The sequence below is a fragment of the Chanos chanos genome, chromosome 4 (assembly GCF_902362185.1).
Source record: "Chanos chanos chromosome 4, fChaCha1.1, whole genome shotgun sequence".
In the NCBI taxonomy this organism is placed as follows: domain Eukaryota; kingdom Metazoa; phylum Chordata; class Actinopteri; order Gonorynchiformes; family Chanidae; genus Chanos; species Chanos chanos.
In genome coordinates this window covers 33,134,729-33,157,357 of record NC_044498.1, presented here as the reverse complement: position 1 = coordinate 33,157,357, position 22,629 = coordinate 33,134,729, and the positions used below count along the sequence as shown (strand labels likewise).

At 39.4% G+C, this 22,629-nt stretch overlaps 1 protein-coding gene across 1 annotated transcript; it reads right to left on the bottom strand.

Moving 5' to 3' along the window:
- Positions 1–1,006: 1,006 nt before the first annotated feature.
- hcrtr2 (hypocretin (orexin) receptor 2) lies at positions 1,007–22,375 on the bottom strand. The gene is made up of 7 exons (XM_030772883.1): positions 22,159–22,375; positions 16,890–17,068; positions 14,957–15,200; positions 3,032–3,147; positions 2,471–2,691; positions 1,594–1,715; positions 1,007–1,176 (listed from the first exon to the last, which is right to left on the bottom strand). Exons 1-7 carry the CDS (start codon positions 22,373–22,375, stop codon positions 1,007–1,009), a joined length of 1,269 nt encoding a protein of 422 aa, XP_030628743.1.
- Positions 22,376–22,629: the final 254 nt, after the last annotated feature.

The window sequence follows — 22,629 nt, the reverse complement described above, 5'->3', positions numbered from 1 at the left end:
ACATTAAAGATACATAAAAAGGAAGATAAAAGCAAGCATCTAAAAAGTTCCAAAATGTAAATGTCACATGCGTAGTTATTCAAACAAAAGCAGTCATCAATGTCTGTTTATTTGCAGTTGCTCATTGATGCTTCACTTTGACTCTGTGTAACAAAAATATCTTTTTGTAGACTGAGCAAGCATTGATGCAAAGATAGAACTGTGTAAACAGTATGAAACAATGCCTATGCAAATTTGTTTAAAAAGATTTACTAAAAACAGAGATGACATTTTCCTAATGCACAAAAGACTTGTGAGGAACCCCACAGTCACATTCTAATTTCAAATAGCTGTCATCAAACAGCTACGTGGCTGTTCACATAAAGAGATGGGCATTGTAAATCAGTCACGAGGACACGTATTGTCTCAACTATTGTCATGTTATACGTGGCAAATTATATATTCCTAAAATGTTCAGAAAGACATCAGTTAAGTAGATCACGGTAGAATGTGACGTATTAATTATCATACATCTTTATAATCAGTTTACACAGTCATATAAATTTCCGTCTCAGGAAATGTGTGGAAATAATTTCATGAGGGTTTCTATATTGCACTTACAGCTGTGATCAGGGAACCCCCTCTGAGCAAGAGAACTGAGTGAAAAAGAAAAGCAATACATATTCTGACACATGGGGTGCAGTCTGAAATTTCTTTTTTTTTTTTTCTTTTTTGGAACATATTGCTATTTGTTGAATCTCATACCACCAGCCAAAAAAGGAGACAGCTTTAGTCGCTGAGAAAAAGAAGTCTTACTCTTCCATTTGACAGATTCCATTCCATTTTAAAAAAAAAAGTCTGGGGAATGCCCTATAGCTCAAGGGTCTTTGCTGAATCTTTCAAATCACTGTAATATCACATTTCATCAAAAGCCTGCAATGTTTCCGCTGGGCCTCCCATGAACAGACGTGGCCAGCCAGAACTGAATCCTGCCACAAATTGATCTTCAAGTCTGCCTAGGACTGGACTACACAACCTGGTCAGATATCCGTGAGACATTGTCAAAATGGCTTACTTGCGTAGAGAGGGATTTACGGCTGTCTGTGCTCGTCCTTGTCCTTACCCTTGGCTTCTGCCTCTCACCTTTACAGTAACAGCGACAGGAGAAGGCCGCTTTGAACTCCTCACGAAACTTCCCTGCGGACAAAAAGAATGCGTTCTCTTAAATTTTATTTGGAGTGTTGATATCATCTCCTCAACAATGGAATCATAAATTTTATCAATAATTCTGCTTGAACTTTTCTCCAAAAGCTTCAAAGAATGAGATTATTCAAGGAATAACCTCATAATATTGTAAGTACTAGCTATTATCAAAAGTCGTTGCTGTTATGGCACAAAGAGAATATTAACAGAAACAATTAAGTATTAATCAAAGAGTGGTGGTCTGAAATAAAAACAGTCTCAGTAATAAATAACAGTCATTATTTCAAGCTTTGCTGACAACATATGGTTGAAAATAAACATGAATGGTCAGCTGTGATGCTGCTCTCTGTCCAGCAGATGGGGAACATGTTTAAAAGACAGAGTTAATTTTGAACACGGTCACAAACTCACCGCTAAGAAAGTTATAAATGATAGGGTTGGCCGCACTGTTGGCATAGATGAGCCAGTGGGAGAAAGTGAACCAAGCATATACTGTCTCTCTATTGCTCGTGTTCTTGAATGTTCCAAACACTCTAAAGACAAAAAAAGGCAGAAAGTTATCATACTGTGATCTGCAAGTTTTCAACATCAGGCGTTCACTTAACAGTATTGTTGTCTTTGTAAAGAGCATTTTTGTCACCTGGAATTACAAGTGGGTTTGATTATTGATGATGTTGTTGTTGTTGTTTTGTTTGAGTAGAACTTGGAATTTTAAGTTTATGTTTTGAAAACCTCAGCTGACTCATCACAGTACAGTCTTTTGGAATGTGATATTTGAAGGATGTTCGCTATCTGACCTTTAGCTGAATCCCATCCCTTTAATTACTGTTGAACTGCTGGTTAAACAGTTTTAACATAAAGAGTGGGATGAGAGGGTGTGCAACCATCAATGTTGTGATAAAAAAAACTTTTTTTTAAATCTATGAAAAGAAGCCATCAACCCAGTTAGAAAATTGTTATTCCTCATCAAAACAACCAAGAAAATCCAGGAGATAGAAGCAAATATTAAGAATTAATATGATATTCTTTGCAGCATCCAGATTACAACTAGTTAGAGATATATAAAAAAAGCATCTACTCCAATGCAAATTTAACCAGTATACTATATAAAATGCTCTTAGTCAAAAAGAAAAATTGTCAGTAAGGTAAACAGTTTTAAATGTTGTTCAAATGTTACTGATAAAAGACAAAAGTAAATTGACTGGTTCTTTTGGCTGCACAAAAGTGATTCAGACACAAGTTCTCCCAAAGTTGTTTAAGGTCAGATCTGAATGCTGTGGGGAACTACCTTTTCATGATGTTGAGCACACTGATGGGCAGGTAGCAGAGAGCAAAGACCAGAAGTACCACCATTAGCATGCGTGCTGTCTTGCGTCTTGCTTTAACCTGTTTAATCTCGGCTGAAACGGCACTGGTCCGGATCTTAATGGACTCCCCAGGGCCTGCAGCCTGAGCGGAACACTGCAGAGACTTCCACTTCCTCTGGAGCACTGATGACGTCCCAGGGATCTGATCACAAACCACATCTTTTTATTTAATAAGATTTCTCTAAAATGAAATGTGTTTGCATTCTCGCTCACTTCAGCAAATACGATATACAAAAACATTAGAACTAAACTACAATTAAGATACAGAGTCTACATCCCAAAGTGGAGAACATTAAGTATTAGCACCTTACACTGTCTTTGGACAATGAGTGTTTAGAATTTAGTAATTACCTGCATTTCTATTCAACGCATCCAGAATTTACAGCTTCACTGTGAATTGAAGTTAATGAGCTTTTATCCACTGATTTGCTGATGATGCATAGCAGTAAGTCTATTTTAAAGTCTGAGAGCATCTCACATACCTGTTGGCACCACAGTTTATGGCAGATCTGGATGTATGCCAGAACCATCAGGCATAGTGGAGCAAAATAGGTGACAATGAAGAAGCAGGTGTGGTAAATCTTGGGGTACGTCTCATCTATGATTGGAAAAATAAAATGAATCTTAGTGACTAAAATAGCTGCACAGTGATAGTTGGCCTAAGAAAAACTGGTGACTATCCACTAAACCAAATTCCAGGAGCGTAATATGAAGGGTAATTAATGTACAGCCTTATTGTGATCTCTGTTTATGAGGTAATAGGATCTGAGTGATGCACTTATTGTAAGTCGCCTTGGCTAAACGCATCTGCTAAATACCAAATTGCAATTGTAAATTGTAAATTCCTCTCCAGATCTGGGGCGCACATACAACTTTTGTGAAAAACACAAGCAGAATTACAATGTGAATTTTGAGGATGGTGGCACATTATATGGCTTTCTTGTTCTGTTTGGGGATTAGTGTGTGTGTGTGTGTGTGTGTGTGTGTGTGTGTGTGTGTGTGTGCATGAGTGTGCGTGCGTGCGTGCGTGTGTGTGTGTGTGCATGTTAACTTCAGTTTAAAGTCATATGTTATTTAAATATAAGTATACTCCAGATTCTGGCCATTGGACTGATTTTGGCTGAATTGTATGTTTTTGGAATATTTTCACTGATGGATGTCAGAGATTCAAATTGAGTTAATTGCTATTCTTCCTGTTGTTAACGAGGTGAATGTGCCTGAGCCCTCCACATGTGGAAGAATACTTTTTGATTGGTTTTATTGTACTAAGTGTTAATGTTTTTATTTCATATGTAGAGATCTGTATCAGATATCTGTGTAAGTTAACTTTTCAGAGTTTCATTTAGAGTCTTTTAAAGACTTCCAACGTGAGTTTTGGGAACTTTGCTAATTGACTTAGTAGCAATGGTGCATTTATTTTTTGTGTGTCTCTGATATTTTTAATATAAAAGAAGAGAGGGATGAATACCTTCTTTTATTGACTTCATACTGTCCTGACAATTTCAGCTACTAACACTCGCTCAATAAAACATTGCGAAAAAAGGAACCCCAAAATAAGTTAATGTGTGCTGAGATGTATCTACTTTGACAGACCACAGTTCCTTAAAAGAACAGTCACTGTTTATCCATTTTCTGCTGTGAGCAACAACTGAACACATTGAAATCGATCCTGTATTTTAGTGACATCAGATATGGCGAGTTTGTACACTCTTGGCAAAATTCTATGAGGGATAGTCATGGCAAAGAGCTGCTAAACATATAGAATGAAACATTTGTTTGGTTAGATTTGGATCAATAAAATGGTCTCTGTAATGCTGAGAGAACGGATGTGTGTGTGTGTGTGTGTGTGTGTGTGTGTGTGTGTGTGGACGTTTAAGTGGACTGATGAAAACTATGTGCTCAAATTACATTATATGCTGAGGCCTCTTCAACACTCTCAAACACTCTCATGCTCTTCACAGCTACTGAAACCCATGTCCTCAAACTGTAATTAATCTATTGATAAACTGTATTGAAAAAATAACAAAGAGGGAAACTCATTGAAGTGTAAATAAAAAATGTATTCAAATAAAAAAATGTCTTGCTCAGAAGAAATATGGTCTCTCAGAGAACAAGGAATGAAAATACCATTTCTAGGCAGCATGGAGATGAATGAATACATCAGCAAGAGAATATGCTAAATAATGAAAGAAAAGTCAAACTGAGGCAAAAACTGAAGAGATCTGAGACATACAATACTTTCCAGAAAAAGCCCCTCAAGAACAACCTTAAGCCTTGGTCAGGATCTGTCTTTTTGGAACTTCAGAACAATTACAAATAAAATTCTCATTGTTCACACACTGTTCACACACTGGGGTCAACAGTGAGAGAGCACTGGTGAAAAGCAGTTTATGACTATACTGAACACAAATTCAAAAGAGTACATTTCAAACTGTTAGTGAACTGGGTAAAGCAACATATACACATAGACCTTCTATATGGTATTGTACAGGACCTAAGATCAAAAGGGACCATAAAAGCAGCCAAGTCCAATCTTAAAAAACCAGCTTGGTTCAGTTTTACTACCAAAACCAATCCCCTTTCAAATATTTGAACCAAGGCAAATTAATAAAAAAACCTCTCAACACACACTGGGAATGAAGAAACCCCGTCATTGCTGGGAGACCTGGACCATGGCCTGCTAACTAAGTAAAAGTATTATAATAACAAAAATCACATTTCTGAAAAAATGGCATATGTTTTTGTTCTCAAAAAGGTATGATTTGCAAAAAAAAGTGTTCCTTTAGGTATCCCAGAATCCAGCACATCAAAAGTGAGAGACAAAAGGCCAGAGGAGACTTCAAACAAATTTTGCGGTTGAAGGCTCACTTGCAATGCAATGCTACACAAGGACTGGAACCACTCAATTCATACAGCTCTCCATCTTACCTCTGTAAGCCATATCATGAAATTTGAGCAAGACAGTTAAAACTTAGATCCAGGAGGCTCGTATCCATGGTTTACTAATGGCGTCATGTGAAGGAAGAAAGAATCAGAATTTTGTTGCTCACAAAGCGGCAAGAAAAGTGTGGAAGATGGTAAATGGTTCAGAAATGTGCAGCCAAGATGGAACTGACTTCATAAAACCTCTGGAGATTTACATCCAGAAGGAAATCCAACAGACAGATTAAAACATGCAGAAGAGACCATATAGAGCTGGTCTTCTCTGTAGGAAATGCAATTACACAAAACTGATGCTGAAATGGGATTGCTTAATGAAATGAGCACATGGAACCACTGGAACTATGGAAGGTTATCAACAGCCAACGTAATGGTCCTTCCATTGTAAAAACCTTGCTAGGATGTGCCATAAACAGGAAACACTAGTTCTTACAGTGGAAACGCATTTTTCACAAACACAACCATCTCTAATTTGAACACGCTCTTAATATACAATTTCCCTGAAAACATATAATGAAAAGGCATTGATCTCTGCTGAGGACAACATATTCATGGTAAAAATATAAACTACTGCTTAACTGAGAGATGGTCACTACCAGCTAAAACTGCCATTCAGGAGCTTAGACATACATATATCAAATAATCTACATCTTGCAGTGCACTGAGTGATACATTTGAAAAGAAAAATCTGAAAACAGTAGGGAATCTTATGATAAATACACAATTTTTGTAAAGAAAATAACTGACATAGAATACAAAAGATGTCACAATACAGACTATATCACCCAAAAAGCAAGTCTGTGCACTGGATTGCTCTGTTTTTTTTTCCAAAAAATCCTTGAATCACCAGTTACTTTGAGAGCTTAATGCTACCAACATTGTCCTAGCAGTCATCCTTAGCCTTCAGAGAGAATCTGTCACAATTATAGCAGACACTGAAAGAATGTTCTAGGTTAAAGTCACACCATCAGACAAAGAATACCCCTATTTCTCTGTCTGCCTAAAGGAGACACTAATCAAGAGCTCAAGGAGTTCTGAATGACAATGCGACTTTTTGGTGCAACACAATCTGTTGGTTGCTCCAGTTAAGCGCTCTAGTTAAGGACTGCAGAGTAGAACAGCAGTAATTGCACAAGTGAAGCATATGAGAGAATCAGGAGTGGTTTTGATGTAGATAATTGTCTATGGGTAATCAAAAATATGTAATTGATTTGCACAGGTAGCCCCTGTCTGCTAATGTTACAGGTATGTTGAACCTCACAGGAGATGAGTAACAGAACTGTTGTAGCTTAGAGTCCAAAAATATGAGAGCCAAGGATGTGAAGACCTTGAAAAAGGACTTTGAAAAGGGAACCATTCACTGGAAACCATTTTAGGAGTCCAATGGTACAGAGATGTATTAGAATTTAAGGCATCTGGGTGTCAGTACCTTTGCCTGGACTGTCACTCTGTGGCCTCCTGCTGGTCATTTTGTGTTTTTGTTTTACCATGTGCTTTTGTTTGTTTTGGTTTTCCTTGTGCTTCTGACCCCGCCCCTCACTTGTGTTCTACTTTCTGCCATTGTTTGTTTCCCGCCTTCTGAGTTCACCTGTTTCTCATTTTGTTTGAATTACTCAATCACAAAGAGGAGATTGCACTTTATGTTATTGACTCTCCTCACATTCCTGTTGTTCTCAGCCACCCATGGATAGTCAAACACAACCCTCATATTAACTGGGTGAATAATTCTATTTTGGGCTGGAGCCCATTCTGTCATTTCCAGTATTTGAGATCTGCCCATAACCCCTCACCTGTTTTTTCTGAGGAACTTGAAGAGTTTCCAGATCTGTCCAAAGTACCAGATGAATACCTGGATTTGAGACCAGTCTTCAGCAAGTCCAGGGCCACTTCTTTGCAGCCTCACAGTCCCTATGATTGTGCCATAGACCAGCTTCCTGGATCTTCACCACCTCGTGGTCGACTGTATTCTCTGTCACCCCCTGAGCAGATGGCCATGAATAAATACATTGAGGATTCTCTGGCCACGGGAATTATCCGTCCCTCTTCCTCTCCGGCGGGCGCAGGATTCTTTTTTGTGAGTAAGAAGGATGGGTCGCTGAGACCTTGTATTGATTATCGGGGCCTGAATGACATCACTGTGAAGAACAGATATCCTCTGCCCTTAATGTCCTCTGCTTCTGAGCTGTTACAGGGGGCTACAGTGTTTACCGAGCTGGACCTTCGAAATGCCTACCACTTGGTACAAATCAGGGAGGGAGATGAATGGAAGACAGCGTTTAACACCCCCACAGGTCACTACGAGTACCTCGTCATGCCCTTTGGCTTGACCAATGCCCCAGCCGTCTTTCAGTCCTTTGTTAATGACGTCCTGCGTGACATGGTAAACGAGTTTGTTTTCGTTGACCTTGATGACATTCTTATATTTTCCAGATCTCTTCGTGATCACGTCCAGCATGTCAGACTAGTTCTTCAAAGGTTGCTGGAGAACCAACTTTTTGTAAAGGCAGAGAATTGTGAGTTCCATCAGAATTCTACATCTTTTCTGGGCTCGGAGGGTGGTTTAGAGGTGGACATGGCAAAGATCAAAGCTGTCGTGGAGTGGCCTACTCCCCAGTCTCGCAAGGATCTGCAGAGGTTTTTGGGTTTTGCCAATTTTTATCGAAGGTTCATACGCAACTACAGCTCCTTAGCGTCTCCTCTAACAAGTCTGACCTCTTCTTCTGTCAGGTTTCTCTGGTCAGAGGCAGCAGAGAATGCTTTCCAACAACTAAAGAAGCGTTTCACCTCTGCCCCCATTCTGACTATGCCAGACCCTTCACATGAGTTCATTGTGGAGGTGGGCGCCTCGGATGTCGGGGTAGGAGCTGTCCTGTCCCAGAGATCCACTACGGATAATAAACTGCACCCATGTGCTTTTTTCTCTCATCGACTCACGCCCACTGAATGTAACTATGATGTCGGAGACAGAGGATTACTGGCAGTTAAGCTGGCATTAGAAGAATGGCGTCACTGGCTGGAGGGTTCAGAGGCTTCAGAGGTCCGTTCTGCCCAACAACATGAATCTAGTCCTGATAATTGTCCTCCTAACCATCTGTTTGTTTCCAGTGCTGTCCATTCTCAGGTTCTGCAGTGGGGTCATTCCTCCCGGGTGACCTGTCATGCTGGAGTCAGGAGGACTATAGCCTTTCTACGTCAACGTTTTTGGTGGCCAAAAATGGCTGTTGATGTTCAGGCCTTCATTGCTGCATGTCAGACCTGTGCATGAAACAAGAGCTCTAACCAACCACCCACAGGACTCCTTCAGCCGCTCCCGGTACCCAACCGACCATGGTCCCATATAGCCTTGGATTTTGTGTCTGGCCTTCCACCATCTGACGGTAACACCACTGTCCTAACAATTGTTGACAGATTCTCCAAGTGTGTACATTTCGTTCCCCTGACTAAACTTCCCTCTGCTAAGGAGACAGCGTCTCTCATGATAAATCATGTTTTTAGAATACACGGACTGCCCTTGGACATAGTTTCTGATCGAGGTCCTCAATTTGTGTCCATGTTTTGGAAAGAATTCTGTAGGCTTATTGGAGCCACTGCCAGTCTTTCATCAGGTTTTCATCCGCAAACCAATGGCCAGACAGAAAGGGCCAACCAGGACTTGGAAAGAGTCCTTAGGTGCCTGGCTTCCCAGATCCTTCCTCCTGGAGTCAACATCTGGCATGGGCTGAGCCTGCCCACAACTCCCAGCCCATTGCCTCTACTTGTCTGTCCCCTTTTCAGTGCTGCCTAGGCTATCAACCACCTCTCTTCTCTTCTCAGGAACCAGACACCTCTGTTCCATCAGTTCAAGCAGTTGGCAGACTGACGAAGGATCAAGGCGCCCCGCTACAGGAGAGGACAGAGGGTTTGGCTCTCTACTAAAGATCTGCCCCTCAGAGTGGACTCCCGTAAGCTGGCACCCCGCTTCATTGGGCCCTATGTCATTGAGCGGGTCCTCAGCCCGTCTGCAGTCCGCCTGCGGCTGCCCCTCTCTCTTCGGCGGGTCCATCCCACCTTCCACGTGTCCTGGATCAAGCCAGTGTGCCGCAGTCCTCTCTCTCCTCCCGCTGTGTCACCCCCCCCCCCCTCTTATTAATGGGGCTCCTGCCTTCACTGTGCGTAAGCTGCCGGATGTCTGTCGACGTGGACGTGGCCTCCAATTTCTGGTTGATTGGGAGGGGTATGGGCCAGAGGAACGAACCTGGGTTCCGGCCCGCCACATCCTTGATAAGACTCTTATTCGTGACTTCCAACATCTACATCCTCATCACCCTGCTTTGACGCCTGGAGGCGTCCGTTGAGGGGGGGGTACTGTCAGTACCTCTGCTTGGACTGTCACTCTGTTGCCTCCTGCTGGTCATTTTCTGCTAGTCCCTGTTTGTCAGATTGTCCCAGCCTCTTGACTGTGTCCATCTAGACTGCTAACCTGCTTTTGGTATTCTGCCTGTTTGAACCCTGCCAGTTTCTGAATTGTGATTTTCTGCCTGCTGCTTTGGTTAGTTTGCCTGCCTTTGTCTGGATTTCTTTTGAACTGTTTTCAGGTTCATCTATTTTTGCATTTTTTCCCTAGTTTTTGGTCTACAGCTATTTAGAGTGCTGTTTTTGTGTTTTTGCTTTTTCCCAGCATAACTGGAGATTTTTGTGTTACTTGTTGAGTGAGATCTTTTTCTTCATTAAATAATTGAACTAAATCTGCTTTTGGGTCCAATTCTCCATTCCAAACCTGACATCTGGGAAGAATAAATACTCACTCAGTAGAGGGATCTTTTGCACTGTTAGCTCAGCATGTGATCCACTTGGCTTCCCATCTCCCTGTCTTCACTGTTAAACACAGTCTCTAATAGTTGTAAAAGGCTGAATATTGGGAGGGATCAAGAGATTATAAGGGAATTTGCCCTGGCTTGAATGAAATGGTTCAAAGGACTACAAGAGTTGGGTTGATTTAAATATAAAACATTGAACTTCCCAGGGCCATGCTGACAGTACACATGGAGCAGATAAACCATGGCAGAACTTACACTTCCATTCCACAAATACATATTTTGGACAGAGAGCTCATAAATCCTATAAATCCTGTCTGTTAGACAGGAATCCAAAAGATTCAAGACACGAGTGGTAAGTTATAAATGTACCACCAGGGAGCTTATAGAGACCTCTCAGCAGAAAACACTGACCCAAACCAACACCTTGTAGACTGTGGTATAAGAGGACTTACAGCTGATGAAGCATTCTTGAAAAGTGAAAAAAGAGGCAAAGTGGCCAAGTCAGCCAGATGAATTAACAAAAATGTATGCAGATGACAATAAAATTAAAATAGAATTAAGTTATGGTAAACAGTCATGTCTAATGGATGTATGAAGTTCCATCGTGCATCAAGTCACAAAGAAAGGAAATATCTGACTCATCATATGTGTTTATGACCAATGCAATGCAGAGACTACAGTTCTGAAATACTGTCAAGAGCAATAATCTCTACATAAAATAAAGATGCTGAAAGCAGAAAGGAAATAAACATAAAAGCTCAAGTTGTAGAGTTGGATCCTAAACTGAACAAAGATTACAAAGAGTTGGGGTAAGTCTTGAAAAATGGGAATACCAGTTGAAAAGACACATCTATAAATCTCTTCAGAAAACTATCATGCAACCACCATGTCACCAGTGAAACACATTCAACCGTATACTAGGCAAGTAGGGTGGAAGCATATGTTCTCCATACTCAGACAGATGTACTGGATTCCTTGTGAGCCTTTGTGCAGAAAGATTAAATCTAAATGCATTGTTTGTCACTGACGCCATACCAGCTTAGCAGTGTATAACATGGCTGATTTGCCACAAGATAGAGTTACAGCAAACTTGCCTGCCTCCAGCTTTGTTGGGCTAGTTTTGCCCAATTATGCTGAAATGGGAATGTAGCTTAATTAAAAGATACAGAGTTATTTTTATTTTCCTCAAGAACAGAGCTATGTATTCAGGAACCACAAATTCTCTAGACATATAGTAGATTCAAGTATCAATGGTCTCAAAGAATTCATCCGTTTATAGGTCAAAGAATTACAGTTAGACGAAAGAATAAACTGGTGACAGATACATTAAAGAAGCACCCAAAATACAGTTCAAAGCAGATGGGTAAAGTGGATATTCAGCACTCCTACCAGAGTATGCTGCCATTTGATTCATCTCGTTAAAAAGGTTCTGACATCTGTTTCCAGGGAACAGGTACTTTGTTTAGCAATATGTCAGGCAGAGGCTTTATTCAACAGCTGTCCAATCACAAGAGCTTCAGGTGACATAATGATTAGAAAACCCGTACCCCAAACTATGTAGTTCAAATGCTCTGGCAACAGTTCCTCTGACCTGGTTTCTTCCATAAGACTGATTTTCATATCAAACATTGCTGGAAACCAGTGGCATGGTCTTCAACTTGTTTTTGACCAGATGGAAAAGGAAGCATTTACATCCTTTACAAGCAAGACTGAACAGCACTAAGAGAAACTTTAACCCAGGCAATGGCTGGTAGACAAAATCCCTGAGGACTGCTAGGAAAAGTGTTAGAAGTAGCAAGTGCCTCCAAAAGACAGGTACAAAGTGTTCTACTGAAAACCAAACCCAATGTATCAGAACTACGAGTATCCAAAATATATTCACTAGTGGAAGCTCCTACTGGAGCAGCCATACACACATTCTTTTTCATAAGTAAATAGTAAGACAACAAAATAGTAAGACAACATTTTATTGTGATTGATTCAAAGAGTTTTTGTTTGCTGTTGTTAAGTTTATACTTGTAACATTAAGTAGCTCGTGTGTAACAACAAAATTACAAGCAATTGTTTTTTTTTAATTGTAATTACTTTTTTTTTTTTTGTACACTGATGGTCATTTAGTTTATGATTGATTCTTTTGTTTTAACTCCACCTTGTGGTCAACAGTGAAATAAAATGTTTGGAAGTGATATATGTTAGATTTTTCTTGTTTGTTTGTTTTTCCATTTGCTGTAAGCAGGATATGCAAAGACGCCAATACAGGAAAGTTTTTAACCATATGGGTTATCCTGCAAATTAAATTCTGCAAATATTTTTCACAATATATTGCTTTACAATTTGCTTGTTTAAGCTATACGAGCATTATTCCTTTGGCAGGCCTCTGTATTCATTCATTTAAATCATCCAGTCATTCCTGATCCACAGTCTGCTGTTAAACTGTTACATGTACCTGAGGAGAAACCTGTAAGCCACTAAATGAGTAAACCAGTCCCGTACCCTGGTACCCTCAGTTATCACTTTAATTTGTAATTTAGAAAGTTATACGTTTATAATAGAAATGTTTGCTAAAATGGTGAAATCAAACACACTTAATATGGAAGACTTTCTGATTTACATTTCTGATCAATGCTGTAAATATGCGCCAGAGACAAAGTTTTACATTTAGTATCACACAACAATAACTATTCCTATTAATCACTCCAGAGATTCTGATCCCACCCCCTACCCCCCGGAGGCAGAACAAGAATACTTTACACAAATATGAAAACTCAATTATCAGTGTTTACGTTAATGCTGAGTCTTAATCATGCTTGACTGCTTGACTTTTTTTTTTTGTCCTTCTCTTTTCTTTGAACTTGAAAAAGTTCACTTTCCACTGCGAATCATACATCAAGAAATTGCTAAGCTACACAGAATCCTGTACATGCAAATGAAATTTGTATGAACAGAGCTGTAGACCTCCCTTTAATAATACAGCAATGAAAACAAACTAATATCACAACTGGTGACAATGGTTAGAGCACAGAAGTTCTACGTCCTTTATTAATCCTAAATTCAAACTAATACAGTAGGTGAAATTATAACAAAGGTGCAGTCCTATAGAGACATTTATGTGAAGAGTTCTCCCCAGCCCCGTTAAACTGAGGGGGGGTTGCCTACAACTGAGCAGCCTTCACTCATATCTGTATAGTACACACTTTCCATGTTCAAATACTACAGTGGGTTTGAACTTCCTAAGATAAAAGGGCATTTGGCATTGTTTTTTTAATACTGCTCTCCAAGAGAACCAAAAAAGGAATTGTAGTTTTCAAAGGGTATAAGACACATAGAGATTCAGAGGCAGGCTTGTTTTTTTTTTGGGGGGGGGGGGGGGGGGGGGGGGGGTTGTTTTTTTGTTTTGGACTGGTGATCACCCCAAAGGCCCTCTTTCCTCAGCCCACTCTGTGCACTGTCATAGTTTTGACAAGATATCTGTGTGCGTGCTATTGTGAGGAATCATCAGTGAGACAACCTGTTTTTCTCTTCAAATACCCTGCAAAAAAGTTACTCTCCCTTTGATGTCTTTTCATCTGTCATGAGTTCAGTTTTCCCAGCAAGAAAAGATCAATGCAGATAGATTGAATCTTTAAGCTATGAAGTCCAGACACATAGGTAGAAATGTTAGGATCTGTGTAATCTTTTGGTGTTTCTTGGTGATACTTTTATATAGGAAATGATTTGATTCAGTTCTTTTGTGAAATACCCGGAAGACATTAAAAGGCCAAATGAAATTACGAAAAAAAATACTGAGAAAGTGATCTCAGATATAATCTCAAAACAAGATAGAAACAAGAAAGAAAAAAAATAATAATTTTTGTCAAAATAATATTATGAATTAGCTTTTTATAAACAATACATCAAGACTGACATTATCAGTGTAAAAAAAAGAGACCAAAGTCACATAATTAGGATTAAGAAGGCAAACCCACAGAATATGAGGCACAACAACTACCTATTATAAATATTGGCTTACATTTTAGTCATATTAATGACTGGAAAATGTCAGAAAAATCTGTTGTGTAATGCCTGTATATCTGTCCATGTTATCATTGCTGAGATGAGCAGTCTCAACATGAGCATAGCTCTTCAAGATGATGAGAAGAGAGATTTTCTCATGTGTCACGTATACCTGATTATGCTTAGCTATTAGCTATTACTGACATTTCCTAACAGACGATAATAAATGACGCCTTTGTTGTCAGGAAATCTGAAACAATACATACATCTATAAGGGGATAAATTTTGTGCGTCTAGACCCCTAACAGTAGGAAGTGTATTTGTGTTTTTCTTTTTGACTAGAGCTGGCATCTCTGTGCCAAAAATTTAAACCACAGGGGTTTTCATTACGTAAAACATGGGGAGCTAATTTACATTTGGTCTGAATTTGTCTTAAGAGAGAAAGGAAGGGAGAGAGAGAGAGAGAGAGAGAGAGATAGACAGAGAGGGACAGAGAGAACAAGCATGTCATTGTGAGCGAATACTTATTGATTAACATCGTCCCCTTACCTTGTCCAATAAATAAGATTATCCTGACCGAACAATTTTGCGTGTGCCCACAGTGACATGGATGAATGTGGATGAATGGATGTCGCGCTGAGTGGTGAGTATGTCTGCTAGGGGCTGATGGCTGCTTACCTCCCCAGTGCTCATCACAGACAGTGAACAGACTGGTCTTATTGGTGAGCTCTGGGAGCAAGCTGCTGCACTCCATGACAATAGCCTGAGGGATCATAATGACGCAGGACACCAGCCAAATGAGGATTATGCTCTTGCGTGCCCTTTTGGCCGTGCTCTTGAACTTCAGAGGGTGGCAGATAGCATACCAGCGGTCCTGAGCGATGCAGCTCAGAGTCAAAACTGACACAGACACAGAGATGGTCTGAGAGGGAAGAAGAGTAAAATGATAAAAATTGTCAGTCATATCAACAACAATTGTGTGAAAACAACAGTGAGGACGAAAGACGATAATACCAAAAGACCAGGTAACCAGTAAGATGATATTTTAGTAACACAGTACAAGTAACTGACCTCTCAACTGGGCTTACGGGTTCTTGGCAGATATTTTTTGGCATTTCTAACAGTAAGCAGTCTATTTCTGCCTTTTGGCAAATGCACATGGACAAGGGAAATGGCTATGTCTGGTCAATAATGAGAGAACAGCACGGTCATCTGTTAAATGAAACTCACTCATTTTCAAAGAAAAAACTCAGAGAGTGAAAGCTCCCTGTGTCTCTGCATAATGGTGAATCAGCACTCTATCTGAAGGCCAGTGAGCAGAGAAAATATGTAATTAAAGGAGAGGGGTAAGGTATGGACTGACTCCACTGTCTATAGCTTGTGCATCTCAGGTACTGCACATGTAAAATTAACCTCATGGACCCTTTTTCAGTAGGCAAAAATGTGATAGACACATTAGAGTTTAGATCAGTGGCACTCGTTCTAAATGAGAACAAAACTGGCATATGTTATGAATCCACAAGCGTAATTAAGGTCATTACTTTGCATTTTTTGTTCTTCTCAGTGCCATGTAATTGCATGGCCTGTGGCTGCTTAAATGAGAGCTTCTTCAAAAAAATTTCTTATTTCTTCTGTAAGATCAGGCTACTTTTTCAGAGAATATGCATTCAAATGCAATGCTGGTCTAAGTACTCATTCTTCCACAAACAGAGTCTTGAGTTTAGGGGAAGAAAACTGGTATCTCACATCATAAGAGCACACAGAACAATTAAACCCTGTTCAAAAGTTTCAGGAGAAGGCTTTAAAAGAAGTGACCATTCATGCTCATCAATAGTTCAAATGAGATCCTTGCCGCTGCTTCATCACCCCTCATAACTTCAGACTTTTCTCATAAATATTCATGTTTCCTAATCTGGGTGATAACCATGCTTTTTGGGGCTGGAGAAATATAACACCACTCCAAGGTTTTAAGAATATGTATAGACCACAGAGTGTGAAAACGTCCTATGTCTGAGACCGTACAGCTCTTCCTGAGGGTGCTTCTCAACAGGAAGCTCAGGAAACATTCTACTGCTTCACACCACCCGTGCTCTCAAGCACTCAGACTTTCACAGAAATCAGCTAATCTCTAATATGGATATAAATATTTAAAGCCTGCATCCACTGAAAAGCTGGGGTGTCTGAACTCCAAAAAAAAAAAAAGATTTTGAAGCTTTTGGGTTGACATTGGCGTTTTGAAGATGATAGAAGGCTTTTTGATTGTAAACTTTAAAAAAATGTATCCAACGACTACAAACTTCAAAACACACAGTATAGGCTAACAGTTTGTTTCAGAGGGTCTCACAGTCGGGGGTCTGTCTGCAAAGGCTATTTTGACTACTACCTACCCTACTAATTGAGTCATCTGTTGTCAGACATTGCTGATAGATCATCAGCATAAAAACAGACTGTCAGCTTGAGGCAAAATACTAACAGGATGCCAACAAGGTCTTTTGAAAATACACGGGAAACACTTGAAGTCCCTGAAGGGACACAAAAACACTTAATGCCTTTCAAAGAGTAGCAAGCACCAGGAACAAAACATGTAACCAGAGTTTTATCACGTCTTTACCTGAAAATAAGGCAGTACTTTGCAAAGGGTGTTTCCAAAAAACCAGGTTTCTGTGATGTCCACCACAAGGCTGGCAGGGAGACAGGTGATGGTCACTAAGATATCCGCAAAAGAGAGGTTCACGATGAAGTAGTTGGTAACCGTACGCATGTGATGGTTCTTCCATACTGCAAAGCATACTGAAAACAGAAACACAGCAAAAACAGTTACTAACACACACAGTGCAGCAGAAACTCATCTTTTGAACTGGTGATTGGTGACATGTTGGTGACATGTTGATATGAACCTAAAAGAATGTGGGTATTACTTGTTTAAAGTGAACAAGACCAAACTGACCTACTTTGCATTAGATGTCTTTGTTATTGTGTGAGCACATTTTCACTATATACCTAAGTCAGATACAGCTTCTGCAAGGGTAATGTTCCAAGGGTAATAACAGACTTATAATCTCATGTTATAAGTACTTCCAAATATAGAAGATCAAGCCAATCAACTGCAGTATCATTCATATCATGTGTTATGACCCTGAGTCATAAATGGTCATAAATGTGTATTATTTTGTGTGCTGTTATTTTTCTCCCCCTGCCTGTGTGTGGTGCTGTTTCCTCCCCTGCCTGTGTTTCCCCCGTATGTCTCTGTAATGTGTTGCTCCACAGGTGGCGATCGAGGATTGGCCCACGGTTGACGGTGCCAGTTTTAAAAAGACGCGCCACCCAGATGCCGGCGCCTCTCGTTTTGTCCTGGCCACTTTGTCCGTGTCCGTTCCCGTTCGTTTGCGATTTGATAACTTGTTGTGTGTGTTTCGAGAAAGATTCGTTGAATGTGTTTTGGGAGAAAGATTCGTTGTATCGTGTGTAAAACTTTATATGTGTGTATGTGATTTTCGTTGTTGTAATATAGTTGTAAATATTTTCGTGTTAACTGTTCGGGTAGTGGTAGGGGGTGTGAAGCCATTTTTGTTGGATCTTCTTTTCTCCTGTTTTTCGTTAGGGAGTTAGGGAAGTTTTCTGTATTTCCTTTTCTTTTCTTTTTTGGAAAGCAGGTTATTTGGTTTGGGAAATATAGATTGTTTTGTTTGTTGTTTTGGCCGCGCTCACCCCCGAAGCTTTTTACTACCACTTTGTAAATAAATCACTTTTTGGATTATAATTCGTGGGCACGGGTCATCACTGGGTACAGGAAAAAAGGGGGGGTCACTTTTGTTATGCTCGGTACCCCTAGGCCGGGCGTAACACATGACAGACAACTTGGATCTAGATGCATGAGGGCACTGGATACAGAATATTCTGTAATCTAAAACATAAAGGGCATAATTCACAAAAACTAATATAACTAGAAACAAAACCAACACCAAGCAGCATGTACTGTTCATTTTAATTCATTATTCAAAACTTTACCACTACTACCACTATCATAAACAGTGGTCCAATGCAATTTAGGCAAAGTCTAATGGGTAATTGTGGTGTTGGACATCTATCTCAGCTGGTCATATACAATAAATTGCCCTCCAAGGAAACTATTAAAATCTCCGATGAACCATAGTCCTGGAGTATTAGGAAGAGCCAATCAGAGTGTGATTTCATGGAAGCCAATTTGGCATAGATGGAATATGCTTGTGTGATTTTGTACCAACATAGATATAGAAGAAAAAGTTTTCATCCAATTTCAGTGACATGCTCGCATGTGTTTGCCATGATATTTATATGAAAATGAAAACACTGAGGTCATAAAACACTCAAAGACGAATAACAAACTGAGGCTAATGACAAATAGCACATACACTGACACAAACACATAAACGCACCACATATATATATATATATATATATATATATATATATATATATATATATATATATATATATATAGCTGGTTTATCCAGTAATTACCGTTTTTTTGCCTGGTAAAATTTATTGAAAAACAATAAATTAAAAACTTGCCAGTCAAAATGTCATACAAATAATGCTCATACAAAACGTGAATATATATATATATATATGTGTATATATATGTGTGTGTGTGTGTGTGTGTGTGTGTGTGTGTGTGTGTGTGTGTGTGTATAAATTCTTAAGATAAAGCTATGGCTTTGCCTTTGTAGTCAAGGTCAAACTTATTGGATGTTTGAGACCAAAGCTGGTTTCGGTGTGCTGTAAAAAGCACTGTATGAGTGTACATGAGGGGAATTAATCAGCTCCACAGATTCCACATTATGGGTGGAGTACAGGCCCAGTTGGCCGATCTAGAGCACAGTCAGAGAGCTCTGTTGCCGTACTCTTAACCCATAGGAAATGATCATCAGTCAGGCTGGGGAACAGCAAAACAGAGGGCTGGTGGAGTGAAACGAAGGTGAATGACAGAAGGTGTGCTATAGGCCAGTATAAATCAAAGAGGTACATTGAAAATAATTCATACTGTCATAGACCTCATGATGATGCCTAGTTTAAGGAACATATGCTAAAAAGTCCTTTAATCATCTTACAGACCTTAGAAAGACTAGGTCAAAGAACATCTTCGTGTAAAGTCCTTTGCCGTAAAGAATTTTAACCTTGTATTGCCTACATTAAAAAGATTCTCTTCTTGAAAATATTTTGAGTAGTAATTTATAATATATATGATGTCTCCCTCAGCTCTGACAGATTTCATCCACTGCTGCTTTTGATGTAAGATCCAGTGATAGCAAGCTTTGCCCCTCCAGAAGGTGAAGGTGATCTCTGTACTGTCGAGCCTTGCTTACCCAGTTCTATTGAAGATCGTTGCAGTCTTTTACCTTATTAGCTTTGCCTTTCACAGCCTGAGAATTCTGTGTGAATATATGAACATAGAATGAATGTGCTACTAGGTCATGATGTGTCATAATGGCAATGAGCATTGTTCTTTTTCATTAGAGCATTTGTCTGGTTGTAGATAAGACGCATTACTGCACCCATTATTGCATCTGTGAAAACCCTCAGCAAAGCAATTACCTGCAAAGGAGCACTCTGTTTGCACTGTCTGACACCACCTCACTCCACACTGTTGTATACTTCTTACCTAATGATATTTACGTGTAAACACATCTTGCTCTATCTAAATTGAACACTTGAGACATTTATTGACCTCTAGTGGACAGAATGGGAAAACAAGAGCTTTATATGCACAATTCTATCATATTTTACCAGTGATGGACACAGTGACAGTAATAGCAAAATTAGAGGTTTCAGTGGGGCGACTGTAGCCAGCAAACCAGACTATGTACAGCCCTGGGATAAATGAAAGCTAGTGGTGTGCAAGCTGAATTTAAAGGTGTGAAGCATGAGGGCAGCAGATAAATGCCATACTCCCCTTTGTTCAAAATTTTAAAAGAGAGAAATAGTGAATTGAACAGGTCTGTAAGAAGCTTCTAACCTCTTTAGTTCTACAGATCTCATGTTTGCTTTGTCTGGTTCAGCAATCTTTTCCTGCCCTTTCTTTCTTTGTAACATTTGTGTATCTTTCACTCCAGCTCTCAGGGGTACGGTGATGAAACCCAAAGAACCACTCTTTTAGGTCCTGTTACAGAGCCTCAAGACACATATCAAAGCTGAGGCAGGATCCCATGTACACAAGCCCAAGATAAAGGAAATGCTTTAACCTCAAGTTTAATCTGGCCTTTACCTTAGAATATCCCCAAGTAACACAAAAAATGTCTGACAAATAGATATCTAATTGTCAGACATTACATTTGTACAGATTCTATCTCTATCTATCTATGCATTGTCCATGATGAATAACTAATGACCAAATAATCAGACTATTGTTTTAGAATGTAGCACATCATTTTTGCTTTGACATAAAAATTAATGGTCAGGCATGTTTAAGCAGTGTTTCATGACCATTCGGAGGAAAACACATTTTAATCCTGTAAGTGTGGATTTAATAGGTCATTATTTCAAAAGGAGAAGAAATTCCTCTCTGCACCAAAAATAAAGAGGCTCAATATTCAGTGATGGTCTAAGAGAAGAATCATCATAGTCTTGATCACAATCTGTATAATTGAAAATCAAATACTTAATCATTCAGAATTCAAACTAGAATTGACTGAGTGGTAATCTTAGGTACAATTTAAAATCTTCTCCAGGCAGTCTCATTAATGCAAATAATAGATGATTTCTTGTTTTCATTTAATGTACAACCAGAATCTATAAAGAACACTTAAACAGGTGTATTTTTGTCCCTTACAGCCTAAAGGCTTACTTCGCTTTGGTTATATATGTGCTGGTATCCTAAGCCATGTGCAGCACAAATCCGATTACCACATTAATTTCTTCACTCATTCTGTCTCTGTGAAATCTTCAAACCAACTAATGAGGTACCAAAGATGAGGTATCTCATCAGTCAGTTATCAGTCTCATCTTAAGAAATATTTATGATGCACACAAATCCTCCCAAGTAGGCACACAATGAGTTCCAATCATTAACTGTGTAAAAATGTTTGAGCCATTGAAAAAAAGAAGGAATACAGTATACAATGAATGGCTTCAGTATGTAGTGACAGGCAACAACCAAGATAAGACTGTGTGTATTAGACGAGAAAATCAACCATACGAATTAAAGCACACAGATATCAAAAATGTATGAAGCATCAGAATGATTGACACAGCTGGAAGGTTTTGAAATGTGTCCAGTTCCCAGACTAGAGATATAAAGGAGCTTAATGAGTGAGAGCATGATTAGGCGAGATAATTAAAAAACAGATGTGATATGAACTTGAAATGGCTGTAAGGCATTCAGTGATAAACATGTTTCACAGCCTCATAAAAAGCCTAACTTTTCTGTACCATCGCTAATGTAATTTAATGTAATCTTCCATGCACATCAAAAAATACACTGAGGCACTGGTGTACTGCAATAAAATCAAATAAAATCATGCAATTGGGTAACTGGTGTGTAGGGAAAACACACACACACACACACACACACACACATACATATATATATATATATATATATATATATATGTATGTGTGTGTGTGTGTGTGTGTGTACATACATACATACATACAAATATACGTGTGTGTATGTATATGCATATATATAATGTAAAATGTGCGCGTACAAAGGATGGATAAGCCAAAATATCGCTATTGTTAGAAAGCTCCATGCAGAGATGATGCTGTGATCATGGTTAGTTTACATGAGAGCGATTGTATGATATGAAAAATAGATAACTGATAAAACGAAACATTCGGAGACGCCACTGCATATCTTGGTAAAGTACGATATAACTCATCAGTGATTGCATCAAACTTACCTAACGTGTTTCCAACAAGAGAAACAAGGAAAACAATTATGTACCCGGCAATTAGAACCCACTCGTATTGTTTGGGATGTAAGTACTCTCTCCAAATATACTTCAAAAGTTCATCGTCGTCATCCATGTGTGTGTGCCTGTTGATTTCCGTGGTATTAAACTCGTTTTCTGCTGCCGAACATTCATTACAAGCGTAATTATCTGTGATTCCGGACATGTTTTCAGAGGTAGGGTGAACAACAGATTTCCAGAGATCTTCTCCCAACATAGCCGATGACAGGTACAAAGATGAATGAATGGGAGGCTTAAATTGAGAGCTCTGCGTTCGGGTGACGCTGTAAAGCGCACTCTGTGTAACCAATCAGTTTTCAAGTTACCCTGTACTTGTATTGGTCAATCAGCTCTCAAAGACGGCGACAAAAACTGTTTGCTAATTATCAGAGTCTGCTTAACTCTGGGGAGGAAAAAAAC